Source organism: Neopelma chrysocephalum, unplaced genomic scaffold (assembly GCF_003984885.1).
Source record: "Neopelma chrysocephalum unplaced genomic scaffold, ASM398488v2 Primary Assembly neopelma1_253, whole genome shotgun sequence".
In the NCBI taxonomy this organism is placed as follows: domain Eukaryota; kingdom Metazoa; phylum Chordata; class Aves; order Passeriformes; family Pipridae; genus Neopelma; species Neopelma chrysocephalum.
In genome coordinates, this window is record NW_020897915.1 from 544,175 (window position 1) to 568,152 (window position 23,978).

Consider the following 23,978-nt stretch of genomic DNA (forward strand, 5'->3'; position numbering starts at 1 on the left):
TAAAAATAATTGTTGCCCAAGGAAATAACTCAGGTTACCAGATGTTAAATGCTGCAGAAAACCCTAGATGCAAAGAGGGGAGAGTGAACACGTGTTGGATAAGAGATGGTAGGTCAGAGAAACTCAGCACAGCCCCCTACATCACCTGAGACATTTGCACACTGCTCAGGAACAGTTTATCCTTCTATCACTGCTTTGTCGCCTTTAGGGCACAGCTCCCACATTCTTTTACCTTCCTACTTCCCATCCCATGCCCTTCTCCTATCCACCTCCTTTTCACTCCAGCTACTTGATTCACGGGAGGGTGGTGGGTGTATTTTTGTGCTTATTCATGAATCCAAACAAGCACACATTTCTAGGCAGTACTATTTGTCTTTGGAGGAAAAGCAGAGTACAGTGAGAGCAGTAAGTCAGTAAGGACATTAACAGATGATGGTGTGGGTTTGAGAAGAGCAGAATAAAGCAAAATTTCAAAGTGCTCCCATATTAAAGCACGTGGGTTAGACCATGGAAAACCCACAGATCACAGAGAATACCCAGAATTGTGCTTTTAAAACAACAATCCATGTATTGCAAAGTCTTACCTGGAACATGTCTGTATCCTTATCGTGAGTATATTCCACTATAACTGTCTGATTCCTGGACAATGTGAAAGAGATACTGTGCTGACCTTTGGAGCTGATTGCCTGGTGAATAAAACAACAACAACAACAAAGAGATGTCTATTACACACAAAAATACTGTAATCAAATTCATTTTGCTGCATAAACACCTTTGCTGCGATCAGGAAGAGCAGTGTATCGTGACATGTTATTACAAGGCTGGGTAAACACACACAATGGGATCTTTTGGTTTGTTTTTAATGGAAAAGCCCAAGCTCCACTTGTTTGTTTCTAGTTCAGAAGCACCCAATACTTACCATTTTTATAGTTTAAACTCCGAACACCTTCTCCCTCTGAAATTATATTCAGTTCCTAACCTTTATATCAATTTGTAACCTAGGACAGACTTGGGGTTTAGGGAGTTTTGGCTGGTTTGTTTTTAGAGCAAGTGAGCAATCCAACTGATTTCCAGTTAAAAGTGCCAGGATTTCAGGGATATCATTACCATTAAGTAAATTTCTGGTTATATGAGAAACAGCCTAACAATTTTATATAAATGGTGACAAAACCCAAGCACTTGCAAGGGGTTTTTTCCTCATTAAAGGAACATTACTACTTGTCAAAGTAAACTAGTTATAGATATGGATTTAGCATCAAAGACTAAATAGTATTTCAATATTTAAAAGAAGACTAGAACAGGACAACTCCTGTTTTCTGCTGTATCTTACCAAGATTAAGAGAAAAGAGCTGAGAAACTAAATCTATTGGCTAACAAGGGTATAGATGTAAATATAAGGTCCATATAACTGCACACAATTCTGAAAGGTAATGAGTGTTACTGCTCAGAAAACACTTTGCAGACACTTAAGCAGTGAATTAATAGGTTAATTAAGGCTTTCTCCAGCTTTCAGCTGAGGGGATAATTTCCTCCAAGAGGTTCTCACTTGCTCCATTCCTTCATACTGCTTTTCACCTAAGGAATTCACAGACAGGGATGATTAAACTAAACAACTAAATATATTCCACTCATCTGTCTGCCATCTCTCACAAAAGCCTAAATTATGCCAAAGCCACATCAATTATTGAACAAATCATTAAAAATCTTTCTGAATGTTGGAGGTATTAAAAACATCTATGTGCATACTAAAAGCCTACCAAGGGTTAGCAAGGGTAATTTGAGACAGAATTATTGAAAACACATAATGGAAGGATTGTTCTCTTGCAAACCTCCCGCATTTACAACACCAGAGATGCTTTTACAACACACCTCCTGCTGAAAGCTCTCAGCAGCTCCAACGCTTGCTAAAAGATTTGGGCTTAGGTGACAACACCTGGAGGGAAAGGATTTAACATCTTTGTGGGAGACAGGGACAGTGGGATTGATGGAGTCACAGTGAGTTTGCTGGTGAGGGAAGGGATGGCATCCAGAGGGACCTGGGACAGGCTGGAGAGGTGGAACCATGCAAACCTCATGAAGTTCAACAAGGCCAAGGGCACCTGAACCTGGATCAGGGCAATCCCAGGCACAAACACAGGCTAGGGGGAGAATGGATCGGGAGCAGCCCTGAGGAGAAGGACTGGAGGTGTTTGTTGAACAACAAGCTCAATGTGACCCAGCAATGTGCACTGGCAGCCCAGAAAGTAAAATGTGTCCTGGGCTCATCCCACAGCGTGGGCAGCAGGACAGGGAGGGGACTGTGTCCCTCTACTCCACTCTGGTCAGACCCCTCTGCAGTGCCACCTCCAGCTCTGGGTCCCCAACATCAGGAGGACATGGAGCTGCTGGAGCGAGTCCAGAGGAGGCCACAAAGATGATCAGAGGGCTGGAGCAGCTCTGCTATGGAGACAGGATGAGTGTTCAAGGCCAGCTTGGACAGGGCTTGGAGCAACCTGGTCTAGTGGAAGGTGTCCCTGCCCATGGCAGGATGTTGGAACTGCACAATATTTAAGGTTCCTTCCCACCCAAACCATTCCGTGATTAGGCAAGACAACCTTTCCCAGTCCCTTCCCAGTATTTCTTTTCTGCAATAAATCTCTTAAAACTTTCAAGACACAGCTTCCCTGATTTTGTTCCAAGATTGTAACAGCTGAAAAGTGATGCAAACACATTTGGCAACCAGTGATATGCAGATTCTGAATTTCCCAGCCTATTTATAGTGTTTTGCAGTGACCATTATGCTGGCACACACAGCGTGCTGCAAGAACAAACAGCATCAAGATGCAACTTGGATGGAGTCACAGCTGCTGTGACCTGCTGGGACACTCTGGAATGTGTATGGAAAGTTTTTATTCTCTATGCACGTCTGACAACTATCAAGGGGATCTCAAGCCCTCAGGTGTTCCTAGAATATAAAGGAAATAAAGTGATAAACAGGAGACCCTTACAACTTGTGTTTTCAGCTTAACATGGCAATAATCAATTTATATTTGTATTACCAGATATCCCCATTTCAAACGTCAGAAAGGAAGAGCTTTCACGCACAAGATTTCCTTCATTCCCACAGAAATGTGCTGCAGCTGGGATACAATGAAGGACAAAATTCCCAGGCAGGGATGTGTGCCCTAAGCTTGTCAGACAAGTTCCTGCATCAAATGGAAGCTTTGGCGAGACCCAAAACTCCAAGTTTTAAGGTCTGATGGAAATAAACACAGAGGGAAATATTAAGACATCCAGAATTCCTTAGTGAGGTCACGTCCTAAGCCTGCAGAGCTTAAAACTTAGGTATGTTAATAATACTGACCTGGGTCAGCGTGTCCTCTGAAATTCCAGGGTAGGACAATCTTTTCTGTGTGTGCTCCTTTCCCTCCTCGACTTTTTTCCCTCATCTACTTCCTCTCCTCTTTGTTTTCCACTATTTAAACCCAGTTAGTTTCAGTGAGAAATGCTACATTTAATTTCCTGGAATTGTGTAATCATTTTTAGGAAAAAAAAACCACCCCAAGAACATTATGAGAAACGTTTCAATTTGTGTGCTCTCACAGTCTGCTCAGCACCAATTCAAAGACACTTTACAGGCAGTTTAAGTGCTGGTCTCAAAGCAATTGGCCACTTATAAGTGGAAAAAAAAAATAACAGTATTTCAGGAACTACACAAAGCAGTGAAAGTTTAGTATCCTAATAAAACAATATTGAGTGGAATGCAGACACAGGCAAATCCTGAAGGATTTTTGACAGCTTGAGGTACAACAGAACCACAGTACTGTGAGTCCCAAAAGAGCCTGGAGACTGATTGCACCAAACCCCTTAAAATTGGTTTGTAGCAACCAAAATAGTGAGTTTGCCTTTTTAACTGCTTTTAGTAGTCAAATTTCCAGACTTTTTTTTTTTTTTCCTGGCAGCAGGATTTCCCTCCCCAAACTCCCTGATTTTGTCATGTAATTGCCCTGCTGTGGTCACTGAAGTCGTGAGAAGAGCCCTGACCCTTCAGGATCTGGAGCAGCATCACAAGTTTTAGGAGAAAACTTTAGAGGTCCAGGCTGGACAACACCACAACCAACTTTCTGGCAGGAATTAAGACACAAAAGAACAAACATCTGGCACTAAACTTTACCTCTGCCTTTTCACCTCCACCCCAAGGCTGCCAAAATCCACCACAGCAATAGTGAGTATTTTTAAAGCTTGTAACTCTTGGGTGTGTGGAATTGTAAAATCATTTATGTTCTAAAAGATCTTTAAAATCATCATATCCAACCATAAATCCCAGGACTGTGGTTCCACCCGAGTGGCTGTGGAGGATAACACTTCCTTCAGACACTTCCAGCATTTTGGGCTCCTTTACTCTGCCCTGTGGTTAATTTGAGATCAGTTTGCTCCTATCTTTGAGGTTCTTAAAGATTCATGAAAATTATACATTAAATTCAGGAAAAAAAAACACCAAAACTACCCTTGGTTCCTAAATTCTGGAAAAGCCTCACTAATATATATAGCCTTAGCTTGGCAAGCAAATCCAAAGCACATGTCACCTCTTGTGTTTTAGGAATGCTGGTGGGGAGATACAGGCTGGAATTATTCAGCTGCTGGATTAATTCAGCCATAAAACAACAGATTGTTTTATATGGTGAACTGTCTCAAGCTGCTGAATTCAAGCAATTCCCTTTGGAGGAAACAGATAGGAAAGTGGAGATTAACTGACAAAAACCCTGTGCAGGAACAGAGGGAAAAAAATAAAGAGATTCCTCCAGAATAATTCCACTGTTAGTGACTCCATGTCCACACTGGCACTGAGGAATTTGAAAAGTCCAAATGCCAAAGAAAAGGAACGGGGAATCCTGAGGTGCCATATTTTGAAGGGACAGATCTCCCCAGCACCATTCCAAGACAGAGCTGATGTTTGCACAGCAATCCATCCGTCTCCATGAGGTTTTCTAGCTGGGGGACAGTTAAGCCAAGCAGGAAGACTCCTCTCCTCCCCCCTGCCCAAGGCAAACCCCACACGGCTCCCCCACTGCCTCCAGATTCGTGTTCTGGTGATTTCGGGTCCAAAGACTGAAAGGAGAAGGCCCCCAGCCCACACCCCAACAACAACATGGCCTAAGCAAATATTACTCTTGATTTCTTTCACTTTTCAAGTTCACTAGTTTTCAAGTTTGCAGTTATATCCTTCCTTGCTGGCTGGAATTACACTCGGCCCTGGTTTTTCCCCTGCCTCCTTATACACACTTTTTCATTCTTGCTCCTTTCTCTGCGTTTTGAGAACAAAAACCTCGTTGTAGCCCTTTGCCCCGGCAATCAAAGCAGCAGCCAAAGGCTACGACTTACAAATCTGTCGGGTCTCGGAGGAGCCAAGATCAAACAGAGATCAAACACAACCTGCTTCCCCAGCAGCAACACTGCAAAACCCTGGAATAGCACAGCCCACCCCAAATCTGTGCTCTGCACTGGTGGGAAGGTGGGTGCCTTCATTCCAAGAAGGGAGAAAGTAGAATAACCTCACCCCAAGTATAAAAACACCTTGTAGATAAAGGAAGTAAGAATTTACAATGGTTATATCTAAAAACAGTATTTCCTAGTGGTTGGTTTGTGGGGTTTTTTAAACGTAAGTATAGAAGAAGGAGGGAACTAAAATAAAAATAATACTAAAAATAATACTAAAAATAATACTAAAAATAATACTAAAAATAATACTAAAAACAAAAAATCTTCAGCATATTGGCTGCATGACCAACTGAGTGGCACCAGTGTCCCCTCTCTCCTAACCCTGACAGCAGAGGTGGCTGTTTAATCAGAATGTCCACCTTTAGCTCCTACACAGACTTCACCTCTGCCCTCAGCCAGATGTTCCCTATCCAGGAGCATCTCCCGGTGTATCCAGCAAACTCCTGCACGCTGACAACGTGGCTCATTTCCCTGAGTCATCCCCAGCCCCAGAGTTCAAGAGCAGGTCAGGAGCTCACGGCACGATTACATCAACTTAACGCTATTAAGTCAAACCTCCCGTGGAAGGAGCGTGTCAACGAACCAGAGAAGCACATCCCAAAATTCTCACAGCCTTCGGGCTGCTGCTTACAAGACTTCCAGGGAACAAGTCTAATCCACTTCTAGAAATAGAGATTTTATTGCTTCCTTCTGGCTTGCAAACCATGTTTCCAAGGAAAGAAGAGGGGAGGGGAAAAAAAAAATCTATGCATTTGGAAATTTAAAATTAAACCATTCCCCAGTGCCAGGCAAACTCCCCAAAGATCAGGAGAGGGACTTAATGTTATTATGGCTCTCAACTCTCGTGCAGAAATAAAGGCTAAAATCCATTAAGAAAGAGGCAGATGTCTCACAGGAAGGGCTGCTCCGTCAGAATGGGAGTTTTAGTTTAGTTAATTAGGTTGGATTAGGACAATCAAGTGATTTATGGGAACACTTTAGTTCTCTTTGTTGGCAGTCGGGCTGACCCACACCACACTGACGTGTCCAAAATTAATGACAGCAGAGCCTTCATGAGTTAAATGCTCTCGGACTTGGCTGCCGGCCTTCGATTTCTTTTACAAAGAGAGAACACAAGAAACACTCAGGGATGTCAGACAAAAGATCTTGCAACTTAAAAGGGAGCTTTAGCCAGCAAGGAAGGAAGCCTTTAAAAGCAAAGAACACATCACATTCCCACTGGATTTTTGGACAGACTGGCTGCCAGAACCAGCAGACATTGAGTTACCATAAAGCAAACACAACAGAAGCTCATGATCATGAGACACTGATATTTTACCCACATCACAAAAGTGCACCCACTTGGGAAGCTTCCCAGCAAATCAAGACAAATGTCAATTCATGTAACATTAACTAAAAGACGTTTGCAGTTTTACTCTGTCTCAACTTGAACCCAACAGTAATTGTCCAGAATCACTGCATTTCACTAAATTCACATTGACCCCTGGCTGCTGCTAATACAGCTATTACATGTCATTTTCCTCTAGCCTTTTGCAACGAAAATAAGAGATTATTATGGAAACCTTACGGGTTTCGTGTTCCTCCAGGAGAGGCTGAAATATCTCTACCAACCAGAATCACTGGCCCAGCTCCTTAATTCTGCATTTGCCTCCTGTACAGCTCCATACAAGCTCATTCTTCCATGTTCTCCCTTCCTTCCCTTATAAAAACTGTCTACATTACAACTGGAAAAACATTTTGGAATATCAGTTGGAATATCAGTTAACACCTTGTCTGTCTCTAATATTTCAGATATTATTCTCATTCTCATCAATTATTGTCAATATTCTCTTGGCAACTAAATGAGTGTAAGGAAATGGTCAAAAGAGAGCAAGAGTCAGTAACTGCAGGTGAGGAAAGAAATGGGCCACCACAAAGAAATTAAATTTTGTCACTTTAAAACTGTGCACTGTCTGCAATGCCTGTCACAATAAAGGAGTTGACACATGTGACCTGCAGGGTCACCAACCTCTCTCCAACTTACTGAATGCAGAACACCCCCCAAAATTCAAGGCTCAGTGCCTACACAGAAACAAATTCAGCATAGTCTGGTTTATTTACAATCCGAGTTTTTATGGCTTTCCGAGCATTCCCAAGTTTGCTCCATGTACCCTTTGTTGCTGAGCTGGGAGTCTGGAGGGGGCAGAAGGGACAGCACATTTGTCTGGAGCACATCAGAGCCATCTGCTCTGAGTGCACACGTGGGGCTGTGCCACCACTCGAGCAATTCACCATTTATCGACTCAACAGGCAGATGTCAAACCATTGTCTGCATTTGCTGAACCTGCCTGGGTGTGCAGTTTTTGACAACCAGCCAACACCACACATGTATTCTCCAGAAGCAGCTTCAAAACAGGCCATTCTCTGGTTTGGGGACTGGAGCAAGTAAGGAGGCAAAACTCTCAGAAGTTTTTCTAGATAAGATCCTGCAAAGCCAGGTCAGGGCTGACAGACACTTTCCAGAGAAGAATGTGGAGCAGGCTACTCCTCAGACAAAAATGAGCATTCAAAACATCTTCAGAACACGTGGTGGGTGTTGGTTAAATTGCACAGACTGAAGTTTAGGGGGCCAAATCCTCATTGTTGCAGCCACAGTGCAGAGTCCTATCTCATTCATACCTAGGACTGCTGGCCAGCTCTGGTAAAACAACCCAAGTTGTTCCCCTTAATAAGTAAAAGCAGCTCACAGCAGACACCAGTTCATATAACAGGCATCACTACGTGATGCAGCAGCTCAGGAGCTGCTTTGTAAATCACAAACCTTTGGTGGTTGTGAACCAACACTTTGCCTCACCAACCTGTGAAACATTTTCCTCCCAGTATCACCTTTTTGCTTTTCTAACCCTTAAATTCTTCTCTCCTTCCATTTTCTCCTGTCCGTGTTCAGTAACATTATATTACAAGTGATCTTTTGCCCATCTTTGAAATCATCTGTATTCTTCCTCCTTCAGTCAGCTTGCTGAATGTTCTCCCCTGAGCAGACCAGAGCTACAGACAGCTCAGAGGCACAGAGTGTCAGATACACCAACTACCCAAAGCATAAATCATCTATCCCAAAATCCAGAATGCTCCTCTGGACAAAACACTTTGCTGCTACACTTTATCACAACTGCTCTGGATCTCCCCACTGTGTTACAGGTTAGATTTCCATGTACCTGTCCACACAAATTGCAACCAAATGATTAAGATACTTCTTTGGAGACCAGCGAAACCTTCCCTGACGTGTGACCTTCTGGAAAACAAAACTTCTGACCCCAGAACTCCCGGAATTATTCACTAAGGGTAAGGATTTCTCCTGGAAGACTACAAGCCTATAGATTTAAACATGAAGGCATAAACATGATTTTGTCACTGCAGCTGGATCACATCCCCCAAAACTCTCGACACACCCACAAAAATATCAGTAATTAGAGGAGGATGCAACAGTGTTTGTAACTGAACATTCTGGTGCCAACAGTCTACAATTCATTTATACACATCAGGAACAAAAGCAGCAGATGCCTGGCTACGCTTATGTATTTAGATATGCCAAGCACACAAAATACCCACAAATTAGAATCCTTAACTAAAAACCAGACAAAAAAAAAAAATACAGTGATAAAAGTCCCCTCAAGGGCTTCTATCAATCCACAGCCTGAAAGATTTGTACACTCTGCTCATCAGCAGTGAATGCTCCTGTGAATCAAAGCACCCCTGAGCACCAATCTGGGCCTGCCTGCCAAAGGAGAGCACATAAAAACACCGGGAGAGGCTGCAGATCATCCCACAGCTCCCAGGAACCATAAACTGCATCTGACACAAGTCAATTTTACATTAAGGCAGCCAGAGGCTCTCCAGACAGTTACCTTAACAGACCTGTTAAAGCAGCTGCACAAAACTCTCTCAGGAGGGAAAAAAAAGGAAACTTCCTCTTGCCAAAAAGCCATTCAGTGCTTCTAGAAAGCAGTTGCATTTTAGAAAACCCAGCAAGGGGCAGAAGCTCCTTTCTACACATCACACTATAGAATATTGTCCTGGTAGAAGGCACTCTTGGACAGAACAAACCCAGAAGCAACCAGGATCTTTTCTACTGGTCTGGGATTCCTACAGGAACTGCGCCAAGTCGCTGAAAATTGGACTTTGGAACAAATCTCCCTCATGGGGACTTCCAACAAAAATAAATAAATAAATAAAGTGCAGAATAGTTCAACTGGTACTTGAACCAAGCTGGACAAACATGACTGACAGCAGCTCTCAGGAAAAGCAAGTTAAGTCCACCTTTCAAAGAGCATCCTCACTGCAAGAGATCTGGGGGCAGAAGGCACAGCAGGGGATGTGTGTAGGATCTGTCTCCTACAAGGATGAAAGGGATAGATCTGACCTCTCAGTACCCTTAATACTCCAGTAAAAGAAATAGCATATGTTAATACCACACATCTTGCTGTGGAAAACGATCGCTTTGGGTTTCTTTACAGTCCTATGAGTATGCAATAAACAAAATATTTCTGACTTCCCAGTTCTTATTGATACAGATCACCAAGAATCTTCCCGTGTAAAGCTCAGGGCTTACTCACATTCCTTACACACAACTTAGTACATTCAAAAATACACACACACTCTGTTTGAACTGTGTTTAACTGAGGTACTTAAGTGATTTAAGTCAACATGATAATACCCTAAACAGCAGTCAAAATGCAATCCTGATTTACACTGCTGCACAGGAGCTGAAAAATCAACTTGCTAACAAGTGGGAGCTTCTCTACAAGTGCAGTTGCCAAGCTCATTTCAAAACATAAGTGACTGTAAACTCTGAATCTGTGTAGAACTGAAAACAAGGCTGGTCCCAATTCCCAACTCTTTTTTATCCCAATTATCCAAGTTACAAAATAATAAAAAAACCCTCATCTTTTCCCTCAGGAGAAGGCCTGGCTCTGGGTACACGTGGTAACCAGTACTGCAATTCCACCTTGAAAATTAAGGACAGTAAGAAAGCAACAAGTACAAATGCCACTCTCAGTCACTCACCTGAGCAAACAAAGTGTTTACAACCAAATTTAGGACTCATTTATCACAATGTTTTGTCCCTGGGTGTCACTCCAAAACTTCTGCATCCAGGTTCACAAAACACATTCGACACTAGAACAGGGAGGTTCAGCTGAAAGCTACGTATTTGACTTCTCCATCTCTGTGTATTTACCAGCTTCGGCGTGGAATAAGGGACTGGGGGAAATTTCAACATCAACAGCGCATTACAGAGCAAAGCAAGTACAAAAGAACTGTCTGAGCGCACTTGAGCCAAAATACAGGTCATGTCTGCCACTAAACTGGAATCAGAGCGGAGCCAAACAGGACTTTTAGAGCTCAGTCCAACCCAAACAGTCGCTGCTGTAAAATGTGCCACATCCTCAGCCCCCGTGCCCGGAGCGTTGCACCTCCTCATTCACACACCCGGGGAACCCTTTACTGACATTTCAAAGCCCAGGGTGTGAAAAGGGTGAGCTCGGGGCAATTACCACCCAGGAAAATCCGAGCCTGGAGACGGGCATTCGACAAGAGCAGCCACATCTGCTTCCCTCCCATCAGATAAAGCCCACCAGAGCCCATTACTATTCCGAGCTGGTAGCAAATTCCCTCCCTTTATAGCTTTGGAATGGAATAAATTTAGCTTACTCCAGATTGTACTGAGGGATATTCTGCAGCCCAATTCCCAGTGTTCAGAGAAAGTAATTAGAGGATTAGTCGCCTCTATTGGTCCCTGCTCCTGTTATTTTCATTGTGTTCTCAAATTCAAATCTTCTGTCGTTTTTCAGTCAGATTGATTCGGACAGAGGGGAGGAAGGAAAATTTATTTCCCTGAAATTTAAATCACTCGTGCCAGCTTAAAAATTCAAGCCACAAAGAACTCGTTTTAAAAAATGTATAATCCTGGAGTTTGGTCCTGGCAGGCTGTGCTGGTGCATCCACACCCAGGAGTTACCACTTATCTTTTCTGCAGTTTATTAAAATTTAAAGGCGAGCTTTACAGGCAACTTGCTTTCCATTCATATGTAATGTTAGATAAGAGAACGGGCTCACCAGAAGCTCTGCACTTCACACGTGATTTTACCACTGATAGGACGTGCTGCCCTCCCTCCCCCAAACAGGCTCTCTCAGAGCGAGAGAAAGCACAACTCCATCCCATATTAACGCATTATTTCCACATGTCCCTTTAGTAATAAGAACCAAACTGTCTGAACACACAGTCAAAGAGATTCTTTTTAAAAATAAAAATATATAGCACAAGACTAGAGTTGTAATAGCAAAAATTATGGGATATGTCACTATTTCTATGAAAAGCACAGACCAGTTCCCAGTGATGGATGGGATTTGGGGTTTTATACTGAATGAAACAAACTGAGAAACAGCATTAAACAGGGACACAATGCACTTAGCAGGCCCACAGTGTAAATAAGGCACAGTTTTAATTAGGGTTATAGAGTACCCAATGCTTCCCAGAACAAAGCAGCCCACGTTTATGGGGAGAATACAGAAGGTTTATGAAATTACACACAGCAAAAAGCGCATTAAGGTCCTTTTTTTCCCCTCAGCAGGCCTGGGTGGAAGCTCCTTACATCAAAATTACTTGTGTTTCCCAATATTAATTGATTTAAATCATGTTTTTAATTTGGTGCCTTAAACTACTTGACTTCTTAAATCAGTTGTTTAAATCGGGTTTTTAACAAGTAGGAAAATCTTTGCTGTGTTGATTCTTCTCCTGGCAGAGCTTCCAGTGTTGAACACACAGCACTGTCAGGCTGCCCATAACAGAGATGATAAATAAAGATGATAAAGATGATAAGTGTGCTCAATATTACTGCTTTTATTTAAAAAAAAATTTATTAAATATATGTTTCTGAGAGCTTTAAAAGCAACATTTGACATGTTTCAGAGACAGAGAAAAAAAGTTTCCCCTCTGCAACCCCTCTGCCAAAAAGCCCCATTTCAACTTTCAAAATATATATATATATATACACACACACATAAATATCTATCTATATGAAATTAAAAATATGGAAATCACATGGCTCTGGGTTGAATGTTAGTCAAATTCCTGCACACTTCTGGAATATCTGGATGGTATCCAAAGGAATCCCCAAGATACTGGATGTGCAAATGGCAAGTGAAGTCAACCACGGGTGAGTGAATTAAGAAGCAGCTCCAGTGACTTCTTGGAGCAAACACTGTCTACAAGTAAATTTTCAGATCATCTCATGCAGGCAGGAGAAAAATCATGAATAGGCTTTAAAAAAAAAAAATAAATAAATAAACAGCAGCGACTGTGAAGATGAAATTGCAGAAGCTCTGCCACCACTCTGCTGAGCTCAGAAAATAATTTAAGAATAGTTAATGTGGGAACCTGCACTGACACCAATTGATTCTTTCACAAGGTCTGAAAAGTAAAGCTACGAAACCCAGCAGGAAGCCTAATTAATGACAACAGATGAAAATGGCAATCCAGATCAAATGCCAGATAAAAAAAAAAATAATTAAGAGCTTACATATTTTTAGAGCAAATATAATAAATGGGAATCCAGAAAGATAATCTCCTCAAAGTCAATATAACTGAAGAGTGTATTCAAATTCACATTTAATATAATTATCACTGAAAAAACTTACCAGTCCTTGCCACAACCACCCAAGAAGCTGGTTCAGATACACTGATTAAAAACAAGAACTAAATAACAGAGCAATGCTGAAGAAATACAGAGCACAGAGTGCAGAGCCAACACAAACACTCTTTTTACTTACAGACTGTACACAAATAGTTGGCTTTACTCAGAGAATTACTTTCAGAAAACTGCAGAGGAACCTCTATTCAGTTCTATAAACATGTAAGGAACGTGTCTCAATAACTGAATGCACTCCCCACCTCCAACATCACTTCCAACCACTGTCTTTCTATGTCTTGTCCTATCAAAACATTCATTTTTGCCTTGACCCTCCAATGCTTCATTAAATCTCTGGGATAATGGCATTTACTCATTAACAAGTGAGGTAGTATGTAGAAAATACCTCACAACCGAAAGGGGTTTTTTTCAGCTACATTAACCTACCCTGCTCTATCACCCTCTACCATTATTACTAATATGGCTCTGGCACATGATATGTAATTTAGAACACCTTTTATCACAGCCACCTCATCTTGACCTTTTCACTTCTGTAGGTGGCAACTGATGTAAAATTATTCCTACTCAAGAGATTTGCCCTCTGATTGTTAAGTTGGGTCAGGGAACGTGGATAACAAAGATTTAAAATTATGGCAGAAGCTATAAACCAGAATTTGTGGCTTATTACAAACTACATTTTACACTTCACACAGTATCAATCCAAATTTACAATTCCCCAGATGAAACACAAACTTCAGTTTGAGGGGTGGTTTTTTTTGGTGTTGGATTTTGTTGCTGAGCCTCTGTAAGAACAGCAAATAATCCCTTAAATCTCTGCTCTGTTGCAGGTGGATCCGCAGCACCTGCTTTGTCTAATGAGGCACCAGGAACACAAAGCCCTGACAGCTTGAGAGGGTTTTTCCCTGGATCCAGGAAGGAAAAGGCTTCCACCTCCTTCCCTGCAACCTGAGGGCTCTGCAGGCAGAGCTGGAGCTACAAATCACACACGGGCTATAAAAGATGTTATCTTCCTTTAATCTTCCCAGACTGATGCTTCCCATGCTTTCTACCCACATACATACACAGATATTATCCTCTCACTATAAGCACTGTCATTTTCTACACCTAAAAATGAGAGACTCCATTTTGGCATTTATTCCCAAACAGCCCTAATTTGTTTTTGTAACATCCACTACCCTCCACACCCCTTTTCACTGCATTCAGTGGCTACTGCAACACAGGAAAACATTCCATCGTTCTCCAAACAGTGATTTGAAAGACAACAGTCAGCACCTGTTTCAGAATAACCACCTACTTTTGCATACTTTATTATAATATTTTCTCCAAAGGAGCACTTAGAGAAATAAAGAAGGTTTTTGAACTCTCAATTACTTCATGGGGTCAAATTTTCCCCATACCAGGGATCTCTCAAAGTCATCCCATTGTCTCCCACATGGATTTAAGTGCATCACCCTTGGCTAAGACACTTCAATCTTCTTCATGCTAATTTGATACCATCAATGTATTAAGTGTAAATATATTAAATTAAAAGCAAACTGGGCTTCTTCAAAGAGCTTCAGCTTTCATACAGCAACAAATGAGAATTTCTAGGCAGTTGCTGCAGTTCAGAAGCAAATTCCTAAGCCACTTTCTGCCACATAAATGGCAGTTTTTGACTATCTGTGGTGAGTAACTCGTGGAATAGCTCATTTAAGCTGCCAGTTTTTATTTGCTGCTCTACAAGGCAGAGTCTCTCCATTCCCTCCTTCAAATCAGTTTTGTGACTCCTGTTTGAATCCTCTCCAGCTTTTCAAAATCCTCCTGGACTCTCGACAGCAGAGCTGCAGAGTGTTGTATAATGCAGCTCATCAACACAGACTGTGCAATTCCACCATTCCCTTCTCATCCAAGCCCGGAAATCTGTAACTCTCTTACTGATTGCAGAAAACTTTGATTTCCAAGACACAGTCCCTGTTGCAATGGCTACAGACCCTACTGAATCTCTCCAACTATTTAGTTTTGCTGGTATTTTGGTTATAGTTAATTATAAATAACGTGCCTCTTTTAAAAACCCCTTATCACCAAGACAACCCCAGGCAGCTGTTGTATTTTATTTACCCTTCTGACAGTTGAACTGCTACCAAATTTCTCAAATGGAGTTTGTGGGGTTTGTTATTTGGGGTTTTCTTTGTTGTCTTTTAAAAATTTTCTTTCACTTGATGCATTTAATGCTGGAAAATTGCTTACCACTATGGAATCCCATTAGTAATCAGCTCAGGAATTCAGATTTTACAAACAATTTACTGGGATTTAAATTAATTAATAGCCAGCTGATAATGGTTAAGATAACATCACACAAAGCTCCTTTCCATTTCTCTCTTTTTGACTTCTCATACCAGGATATAATTAACTAAAAAATAAATAGTAAGGAAAATACAGTGCACAAGTTGTTATCCATCAGCTTACCATCCTCATCCACTTCCCAGCATCCCACAATACTGTGGGACACCAGCAGTTATTTGATCCCTCTCAGCTAAAACCAGGAAGATTCCTCACATTCACCATAGTAACAGCCCAGTCAGACTTATCACCGGGCAGATGAACCAGGATAAGGTGTTTAGGATTAACTGTATCCATACCCACTGCACATAATCAGACAAATTCCGTGCTGAGACCCTGGATAAATCAGCAGATTATTGACAAAAGGACATTATCCACAGAATTGTGTTCACCAGCAGCATATTCCCACCCTGCACAGGAGACACAGAAACTCAGCTCTGGTCCCTCATCATCCAGTTTGCCCCTCCAGGCTCTTGGAACTCTTCAGGAATTCCCCACTGCTCTCTCTCCAGCCATCAATTCCCAAGCCAACGTGTGCTCTCTCCCTCTCTCTTCAGCTACTCAGGATTCTTGGAAACACTCATTTAGAAAACGTTCCTCCTAGTTAGTACTCAATAAACCAGGACTCACCTTCTAACCCTGCAGTGAACAGACACACACAGTGCTCTGCTTTTCTCCCAAATCCCTGTGGAGAGGGATGAAAAGGCACTGGAGAGGTGTTGTGCAGGCTTCAGTGTGCCCACCTCCCTTTGGGAAGGGAACAGCCAGGCTCCCCTGCATTCCCAGCAAACACAAGGATGCCTCACTACTTTAACTGCAGAACAGTGGCCCAATCCAACCCAAACGGAAGAGGAACTCGTGGCTCCCAATGCCCTCCTCAGGAACGGGAGGGTGAGTAGTTCAGAATTCCACATTCCTCCTCACTGCTTCCCCCCATGTGCTTGCTCAAAGTGTCTCCTATAAACCAACATCTCATTTACACTCAGCAGGTCACAGAAGTGTCAGAGAACATTTCTTCTCAAGTGATGACTTGGAGATTCCTTACATTATTATCCAGTCAAGCAAGGAATTGCTTTGGACTAGAACCTGCTAAATGAGTTTCTCTCAACACACTCACCACAGATTGTTCCCCTCAACCCAGATGATAATCCCACATGCAAAATGTTAGGATCCTCCTTCATATATAATCCCATCTTCCACTGAAATGGAACCCAACAATGCACAACACCAGAACATTTAATTCTCATTGGTACATTTTTTTTTCCCTTCCTCCTTTCCGGGACAATATGAAAAAGTCAGGATTTACGAGGTGCCAAATCTATATATTGGCATACTCTCCTTAAAGTGAAACATTTTGAATGGACCTCTCCATATCGCCTCATTTCTAAAAATAAATATTGAACAATGGTTAAGGCTCACTTTCCAGGCACAGAGCACCAAGAATTGCAGTCAGCTACTTAAGTACATTCTTCTCAAAATATTACAGATGTTCCCTTAACAAGGAGCTCAAAATGCATTCAGCTCCCCTGACTTGAACTCAAACTCAAATGCTGGCAAAGATATCACTATATACACACAGTGGAAAAAGAACTATGCCCTACTAAAATACACAAGCAAAAGAAAGAGCATGTATTTGTTTTAAAAAAAAAAAAATCATTTAAAGGGTCTTGAAATATCAGGTGCTCAACTAAGATAACCTTATGAAGAGAAAGTATGAACCTAAGTTTTTCTGTCTGTAACCAAATGTATCTTCAGCTCAAACTTCAGATTTGAGAGCTAAAAATCGCCAAATGAAACAGGGTTTAAGTGTCAGGAAAAGACAAAGCACTACCTTGAAGAGGAAAATGTTACTACAAAGTATAACAGTCTGGAGGGTCTGAAGTACTACTTACTTGCCCTCAGGGTTGGATCAGCAAACCTAAAACTTGAGGAAAGCCCGCTTAAATCCATCATGGAATTGTTAGGGCAGAAGGCTTTAAGAGTTAAAGTATTAGGTGCCTGTCAAATGACATTAAGCAATATTAGAAACAGAGCAGTTTAAAGCCCTTTCAGAGCTGGAAGTGTCCCTGTCTTGGGCTGATAGTGGGGGAACGAGCTGATGCAGCACAAAGTCAATGCTTTTGCCACATCGCTATCAAACAAGCCGGTTTGAACACCAGAAGGTCTGTCAGAACCGCACGGATTCTCCTGTTGCTACAACAACAGCGAAAAAAAAAAAGGGGGGGGGGGCAGTTAAATGTTCCATCAGCAGGGATGAAACGGCACACACAGAGAAAATAATAATTTGTTGTGTCTGTTGAATCCTGAACTTCACCTTGCTGGGACACGGCAGCGGGGAGAGAGGAGCCGCTGTAATGAAGCCCCTGGGGAGGACAAAGCTGGAGATAATTGCAGCTTTGTCTCTCCGCACATCAACCCCGGCAACTTCTGTGAGGGAGTTCAAACGCCGCCTCACAAATTAATTCGAGATTTTTGTTTTCGGTTCAAAACAAACAAAAAACCCACACGGGCGCTTAAGGGGAGGGGAAAGGCATTGAGGGAAGAACAACCAGCTCGAGTTGTAAGAACAAAAGGCAGACATTCCTCCTGCAGGAAAAAAAAAAAGGCTGAGCTGTTACTAATGAAGCTTCTCCAGTGCAAATACTACGGGAAAAACGAGCTGAGATTCTGGAAGGATTCATTTCATCACAAATCACTGTTCAGATGCATGACTGACACCTTCAGCCCAGACAAGCTTCCAAGGAAAGTAATAATAGTTTCGAGGAAACCACAGCTCTGAAAGAACAGCTCTGAGAGAACAGCATGTATCCTACATTTTTCCTTTCAGTACCAAAAGGCCTCAGTACCAAGGAAAATAGAAAGACAGCAGAAGAGTTTGAAGAGAACTGTAACATGTAATTTTTAGTGCTTGTCTCTGTGCATCTCACTTGGCAAGGCAGATAAAGCACTGATTTTCACTAAAACGCAGGGCTAATCTACTGTAACTAATATTCTAATTACAGAATCATGTTTATTACTCCAGGATTCCCCTTTCACAGAAACGTGAACAAACACCAGTGCAACAAAACACTACAATTTCCTGCTTTACAAAGTTAAGATCTACTTATTCACGAAGATTCACAACTAGGAGACAGTGAAGACTTTAGGATTTAAGCCAGAACCATCAGGGCTCTGAACTACTTCCATGAACACAGGCATTCAAAACAAGCGATTAAGAGAACAATTTGTAGTTCTACATTTTAGATTATTAAAAACCCTTTCCAGATCTAAAGTTATATGGAATATTCTGTCAATGCAACCCCTCCCCTTCTGTTGCTGCACTGTCACAATTGGTGTTCAGAGACTAAAGAAACTTGCTATGGCAAAAACAAGTTTCTCATTTTGCCAGCTCAGGAGAGAAGAAAACAAACAAAAAAAATCAAATTACCAACATGGAGCAATGGATCAACACCAGTGCAAGTGTTATTGTTACAAGTGAAAACCGGGACACAAAACCCCTCAAAGTTCCTGTGCATCCTGGACTATTTTTACTTTATATATTCCAGCAGGAGCAAGGCTCTACACCAGCACTGAGTGCTGAGCACAGGGCATACATGGTTTATATATTAAATGCAAAATGAGAAGGAAAATTCTCTTTTAAAACCCCATGAGTACAGTTTTAACATTTTTCTTTCCAAAAGCAGAATGTTCAGCAATGTTTTCCTGAAAAGCTCAAAGGCATCTCACTGATAGGCCAACTGGAAGACAAAAAAAAAAAAAAAAATCAACTCAAGACTCCTGGTGTCCCTCACTTCCCAGTGACAAAAACAGTGGGTGGAGGAGCAGCACAAGGTGGGTCAGTGGCAGGGGATGGGAGGGGGGAGGTGTGATGGGAAGGAAAATAACAGCAAAAAGACTTTAATCCATCATTTCAAACCAATTAATTACATCAAATCCCCCCTTCTTTATGTTCTGTATTATGTCTGCATTCATAAGATCCACAGGAGATGATGCACAAGGGGAAGAAGACAAAGCACAAGCTTCTATATCAGTTTATTTCCACATTATGTATCATTTTCTCGTAAAAGGTTCATACAATACGTTCTTCCACAACTATATCACAGCCTTATCCTGTATGACAATTATTTAAGAGTTCAATGCGACCCCTTCAGCCCAAATCTTTGATGCTTTAAAGTCTTGGGGAAATTGGAACTAAGTCCCAACCCAATTTTGCAGCAATTCACCCGAACACCAAACCAAAGAGCAAATCTTCCCTCTGTCTATACACACAACTGACCAACCTGCACCTGACAAGGAGACAACCTGCCCCACACAGGTATCAATCTTAGTTTCTGCCAAAAGCACTTTGCCTTTAAAATAGGGATTGTGGTTGTATTAAAGTGTTTTCCCTCAACGTGAAGCAAAACATACAGTCAGTACAAGAAACTATGAACACAGAACTAGTACAGCAAGTCAATCATAAATTAGATTAACACAATGCCAAAACATTTAGCACATTTTTGGCCTTTCCACTTCGCACACAATTTCTTTCTGCTGACAAAGTTATCTTAGCAAATTCCATCAAAGGCAAATCTTATCCCACTCCAAGACTTCCAGTGGTCTGTATGAAAAAGCATTCCATCATCACACTAGCAATAGTCAGCAGGCACTAAATAAACAGAGTTAAAAGCAGTGAGATGCTTCTGAGGAAGGGTTGCAACTGTAACAAGAAGAATGTGGTATCTGGATCAATGCATGAAAAAAAAACCAAAATCAAAAGACAAAAAGAAAGCACAGAAGCAGCAAACCATCCTGGCAAATTAATGTGCAGACTTTGCCCAAGCTGATAAGACTGAGAACATAATATTCGAATAAGAAAGATTTCCATTTTAGAGGAAAACTACTTTTTATCTTCACTGTCCTTCAAATACACATTGATACACAACAGGAAAACAAAAATCACACGAGTGATAAAGAAGAGACATTATGTACCTGTAACAAGTGTCCTAAGTGCTCTCTCCTTCCTGTTAATCAAGCCTGAGAAACGGGAGGCTGAAACAATCCTGGAACACTGAACAGGCTGATTAGATACAGTTGAGGTATCTGTGATTTATGGACATTTACTGGTGCTAACAACAAAATTCACCAGTTGGCAAGTGAAAGCCAAGTAAGTATTGCTTTAAAGACAGCCTGTGCACAATTAACAAATGATTCTGGGCATGACATTTCCTTGAACACAACTTCCTTGACTTCAAAACAAGAAGTATCCCAATCCTGGCAGGAGTACAGAAAAAAAAATGACTCTGCAGACACTCAAGGTTTTGGCAGAAAAATTACTGAAGGACAACAAGATTCCACGAGGCTCCCAAGATGTCAAACATCCTCTGTACACAAACTTGTTAAAGGTCCTTCTGGAGCGACCTTCAGCCAGGGCTAAATCAGCAATTAAGATACCAAAATCGGAATGACCTCCTGGACACAGGCCTTGCTCTAAACCAGCATGTGCTGCTCAGCTGGAGTTGAGACTCCCCTGGCTCTGCAGAGCCCAGGCCTGCACAGCCAAGGCTTCAGCATCTTCCCACGTGGAGCAAATGTGCCAACACAGGTACCACTCTCACCTCAAACCCAGCCTTTCATGGCCCTGACGCTCCTTTCTCCACAAGGAGCTGCTGGAAGAGCCGGGCTGCCCAAGGGATGGGCTGTCTCTACCTTATCTAATTCTGAGCACTGCTGGGGGGGTTTATCCTGTACAAAGTGCCTTATTGAGAGCAATTCTAGGCAGGACTGCTACACTTAGAGCTGGGAGCAGGACTGTTTGGGTATCAGAGATCATCCAATTCCCCTTATTGCTCCACCATCAAGGTGACAAACACTCGAACAGAAATGACAACAAACAACTTCCATGGAGCAGCAGAGGCAGAACCACCCCCTCCCAGCACTTGCAGAGCCTGCAATCCTACCTGGGGCAGAAATATCCCTTGTTACATTCCAAAATCATCTTTCTAGAGATCCCTCTGAAGCCATCCAAGCCTTTGACCTAGGAGGGTGCCTCCACACTCCTGTTTCAAAGTGGTTTAGTGTTTTTTAAGACTAAATGTGGTAACTTTCACTGCCACCAAGTGAAAAATCAATTATTAGTTCAGCCTGGAAAAGCCTCAGTGCATTCACACAGTCACACGGTATGGTGGTGTTCCCTCTTGCCACCTATCTTTGCTATGCATACATAGATTTTTATTTATCATTCTGGCTAAATTTTAAATCAGAGGGTTTTCTGCACAGAATTCCTGAGCAGTTAAGAGAAAAAAAAAAAATCAGGGCCCTCCCTTTACATCTGAGCAAGAACATTTTCATCTGGAGAGAGAAAGAGATTGCAGGAAAGGGAATCCCTCCTGAAGGTGATGGAATCAAGCAGTACAATGCCACAGCTTCCCCACCACACAAACAGTGACTCTCCAAAGCACTAGGCTGTGTTCCATATAAAGAATTTATAAAATGAGGAAAACTGGAACTAAATCAACAGCAGAGAGGACAGGAGGAAATCTGCAGGTACTGGTGGAAGTGGATTAATCCTACAGCACTGAGGACTCTGCCAAAGAGTTTAAAAAATGGACTGTAGAGAACTAGTGGTTGTCCAACACCCAATATTGGAACAAAGGTATAGAACATATAACCCTGTTTAAACTCACTGAATGAACTCTGTACCTAAAGTTTATTGTGACAAGTTTCACATCTAAAGCTATAAATTCTCTCAAAAAATTTCAATATTCTTAAATAACGACTGGAATGCTTGCTTTCATTCTCCACCCACCCCCCCCCAGTTCCTAAAGTATTTCCATGGCAAAACCCATAAAACCAGTTAAGAAAAATATCTGAAAAACCTACACTGCATCATCTAAATTTGTACATTACATAAGCATCTGACAAAAACACTTCTGGCAAAGTTTTGAATTAAAGCAATGAATGGGGCTGCCTGAACTCAATGTCCTGATTGTTTCAGTCTGTGTGAGACCCTGAGTAAATTCACACACAACCCAAAGGAATTTAATAGATATGCAACTTCTTTCCTTTATAAAATCCTTTTCTATTATTTCCAGGGAAAAAAAAAGTTCCTCAGAAAGAGCCCTGTTTTTATACACATCACAGTGACACAGCAACACTCTCAACCCCAGCAGTGTCTGGGTACAGGACAAAGATACTAAGAGGCAACATTAAATAACCAAGATATTTTTAACCAAGCAAAAGAGAGTTAAACCCTCCCAGTAACACTCAAGAGCATAACAGAGTTATATTTTAAGATATTTAGCAAGGGCTGTCTCCTGCACAGAATTGCAAACACTTTGTTTTGACTTGCACAGTTTATTTATTACACTCAGGCAGCAACAGAGTCAATCTCTGTGACAAAACACCAAACAGGAAGATTTGAGAAAGCTTGGAGGGGGAGGGCTGAGCTGGGAAGAGCACTTTCTGTGCTATTACAAGTTTCACAATCCAGCTTTCCAAGGCCAGCTTCTCCTTTGCAACAGAGGAGGAGCAGCTGAGGCGAGGTCAGCTTTGTTCCTGCCTCCCACCTGGACCACCAAGGCACTGCCTCATCCCTGACCTTCAGCAGTGGCAGATCCTTTGGTGGGCTGAAGGAGAAGCACAGCACTGTGGAAAACCAAATGCTAACAGAGGGGAAGGAAAACTTGTTTCTGTAAGAAAACAGGGAGGAGGAAAAATTTCTGCTTTACACAGCAGCCCATTGTCTGAAGTTTATGATGGTAAATGTCATTACACGAAGGTCAGAAGTCAAAATGAATCCAAAGCCTCCCCGAAGTTCCTTTCAGGCCTCCTTCCAGCTTTTGTGGGTTTGCTGTCACTGTCCCATTCAGTATTTCCTCCAAACCTTTGTAGGAAATTCAAAGCTTGTAAGGTTTGTCTGTATAAAGTATAGTGTCTCAAATGTGCAAAACCAGAGAAATCAGCCCACTACTGAAGCTTCATTTGATCAATCCCACAATTTTTTTGCATTCATGAAGCACATAATAAGTTTTGCTTTAATAACACTCACCAAACACTCTAAAACCTTAAGCATAAAAAAGCATCTCTCCCTCACCTTCTCTCAACCACATGATCTCTTTAATTACCTCTTCTGGAATTTTGGATTATGTTAAACAGATGGAGAGCCAAAATACTGTGAAGGCAAGAGCTCCAAAGAGAGAGGTTGGCTGTTATCTGTGTGATCAGCTCAGGTCCACCCAAACAGAGGCACATCTTCAGGTGGCTGAACCACAGCTGAGAGAAGTTCACCAAACCTTTGGCCACTTTTTGGTAGAAATGGAGAGTTACTGGTCCTACAAATTTAGTTGTGTCAATAGGAGAAGACAACAACTCATTCAAGAATGAGCACACCTTATAAAGACAGGGAGAGAAAAGGTGGAATAACCTCATTCAGCTGAAATGAAGCTTCACAACAGCAGCTGCTGAGGAAAGCACTGCCTGGGGAAAGGAACACGCTCTAATCCTTGGAGGCTGTAA

At 41.9% G+C, this 23,978-nt stretch overlaps 1 protein-coding gene across 1 annotated transcript in view; it reads right to left on the reverse strand.

The window, feature by feature from the left end:
* Positions 1 to 23,978, reverse strand: part of PELI2 (pellino E3 ubiquitin protein ligase family member 2) — a 64,988-nt gene that overhangs the window by 8,486 nt on the left and 32,524 nt on the right. The window contains exon 3 of the mRNA XM_027704038.1: positions 585 to 686. Coding sequence (XP_027559839.1) covers positions 585 to 686 — 102 coding nt within the window. The remainder of the gene's footprint in view (positions 1 to 584; positions 687 to 23,978) is intronic.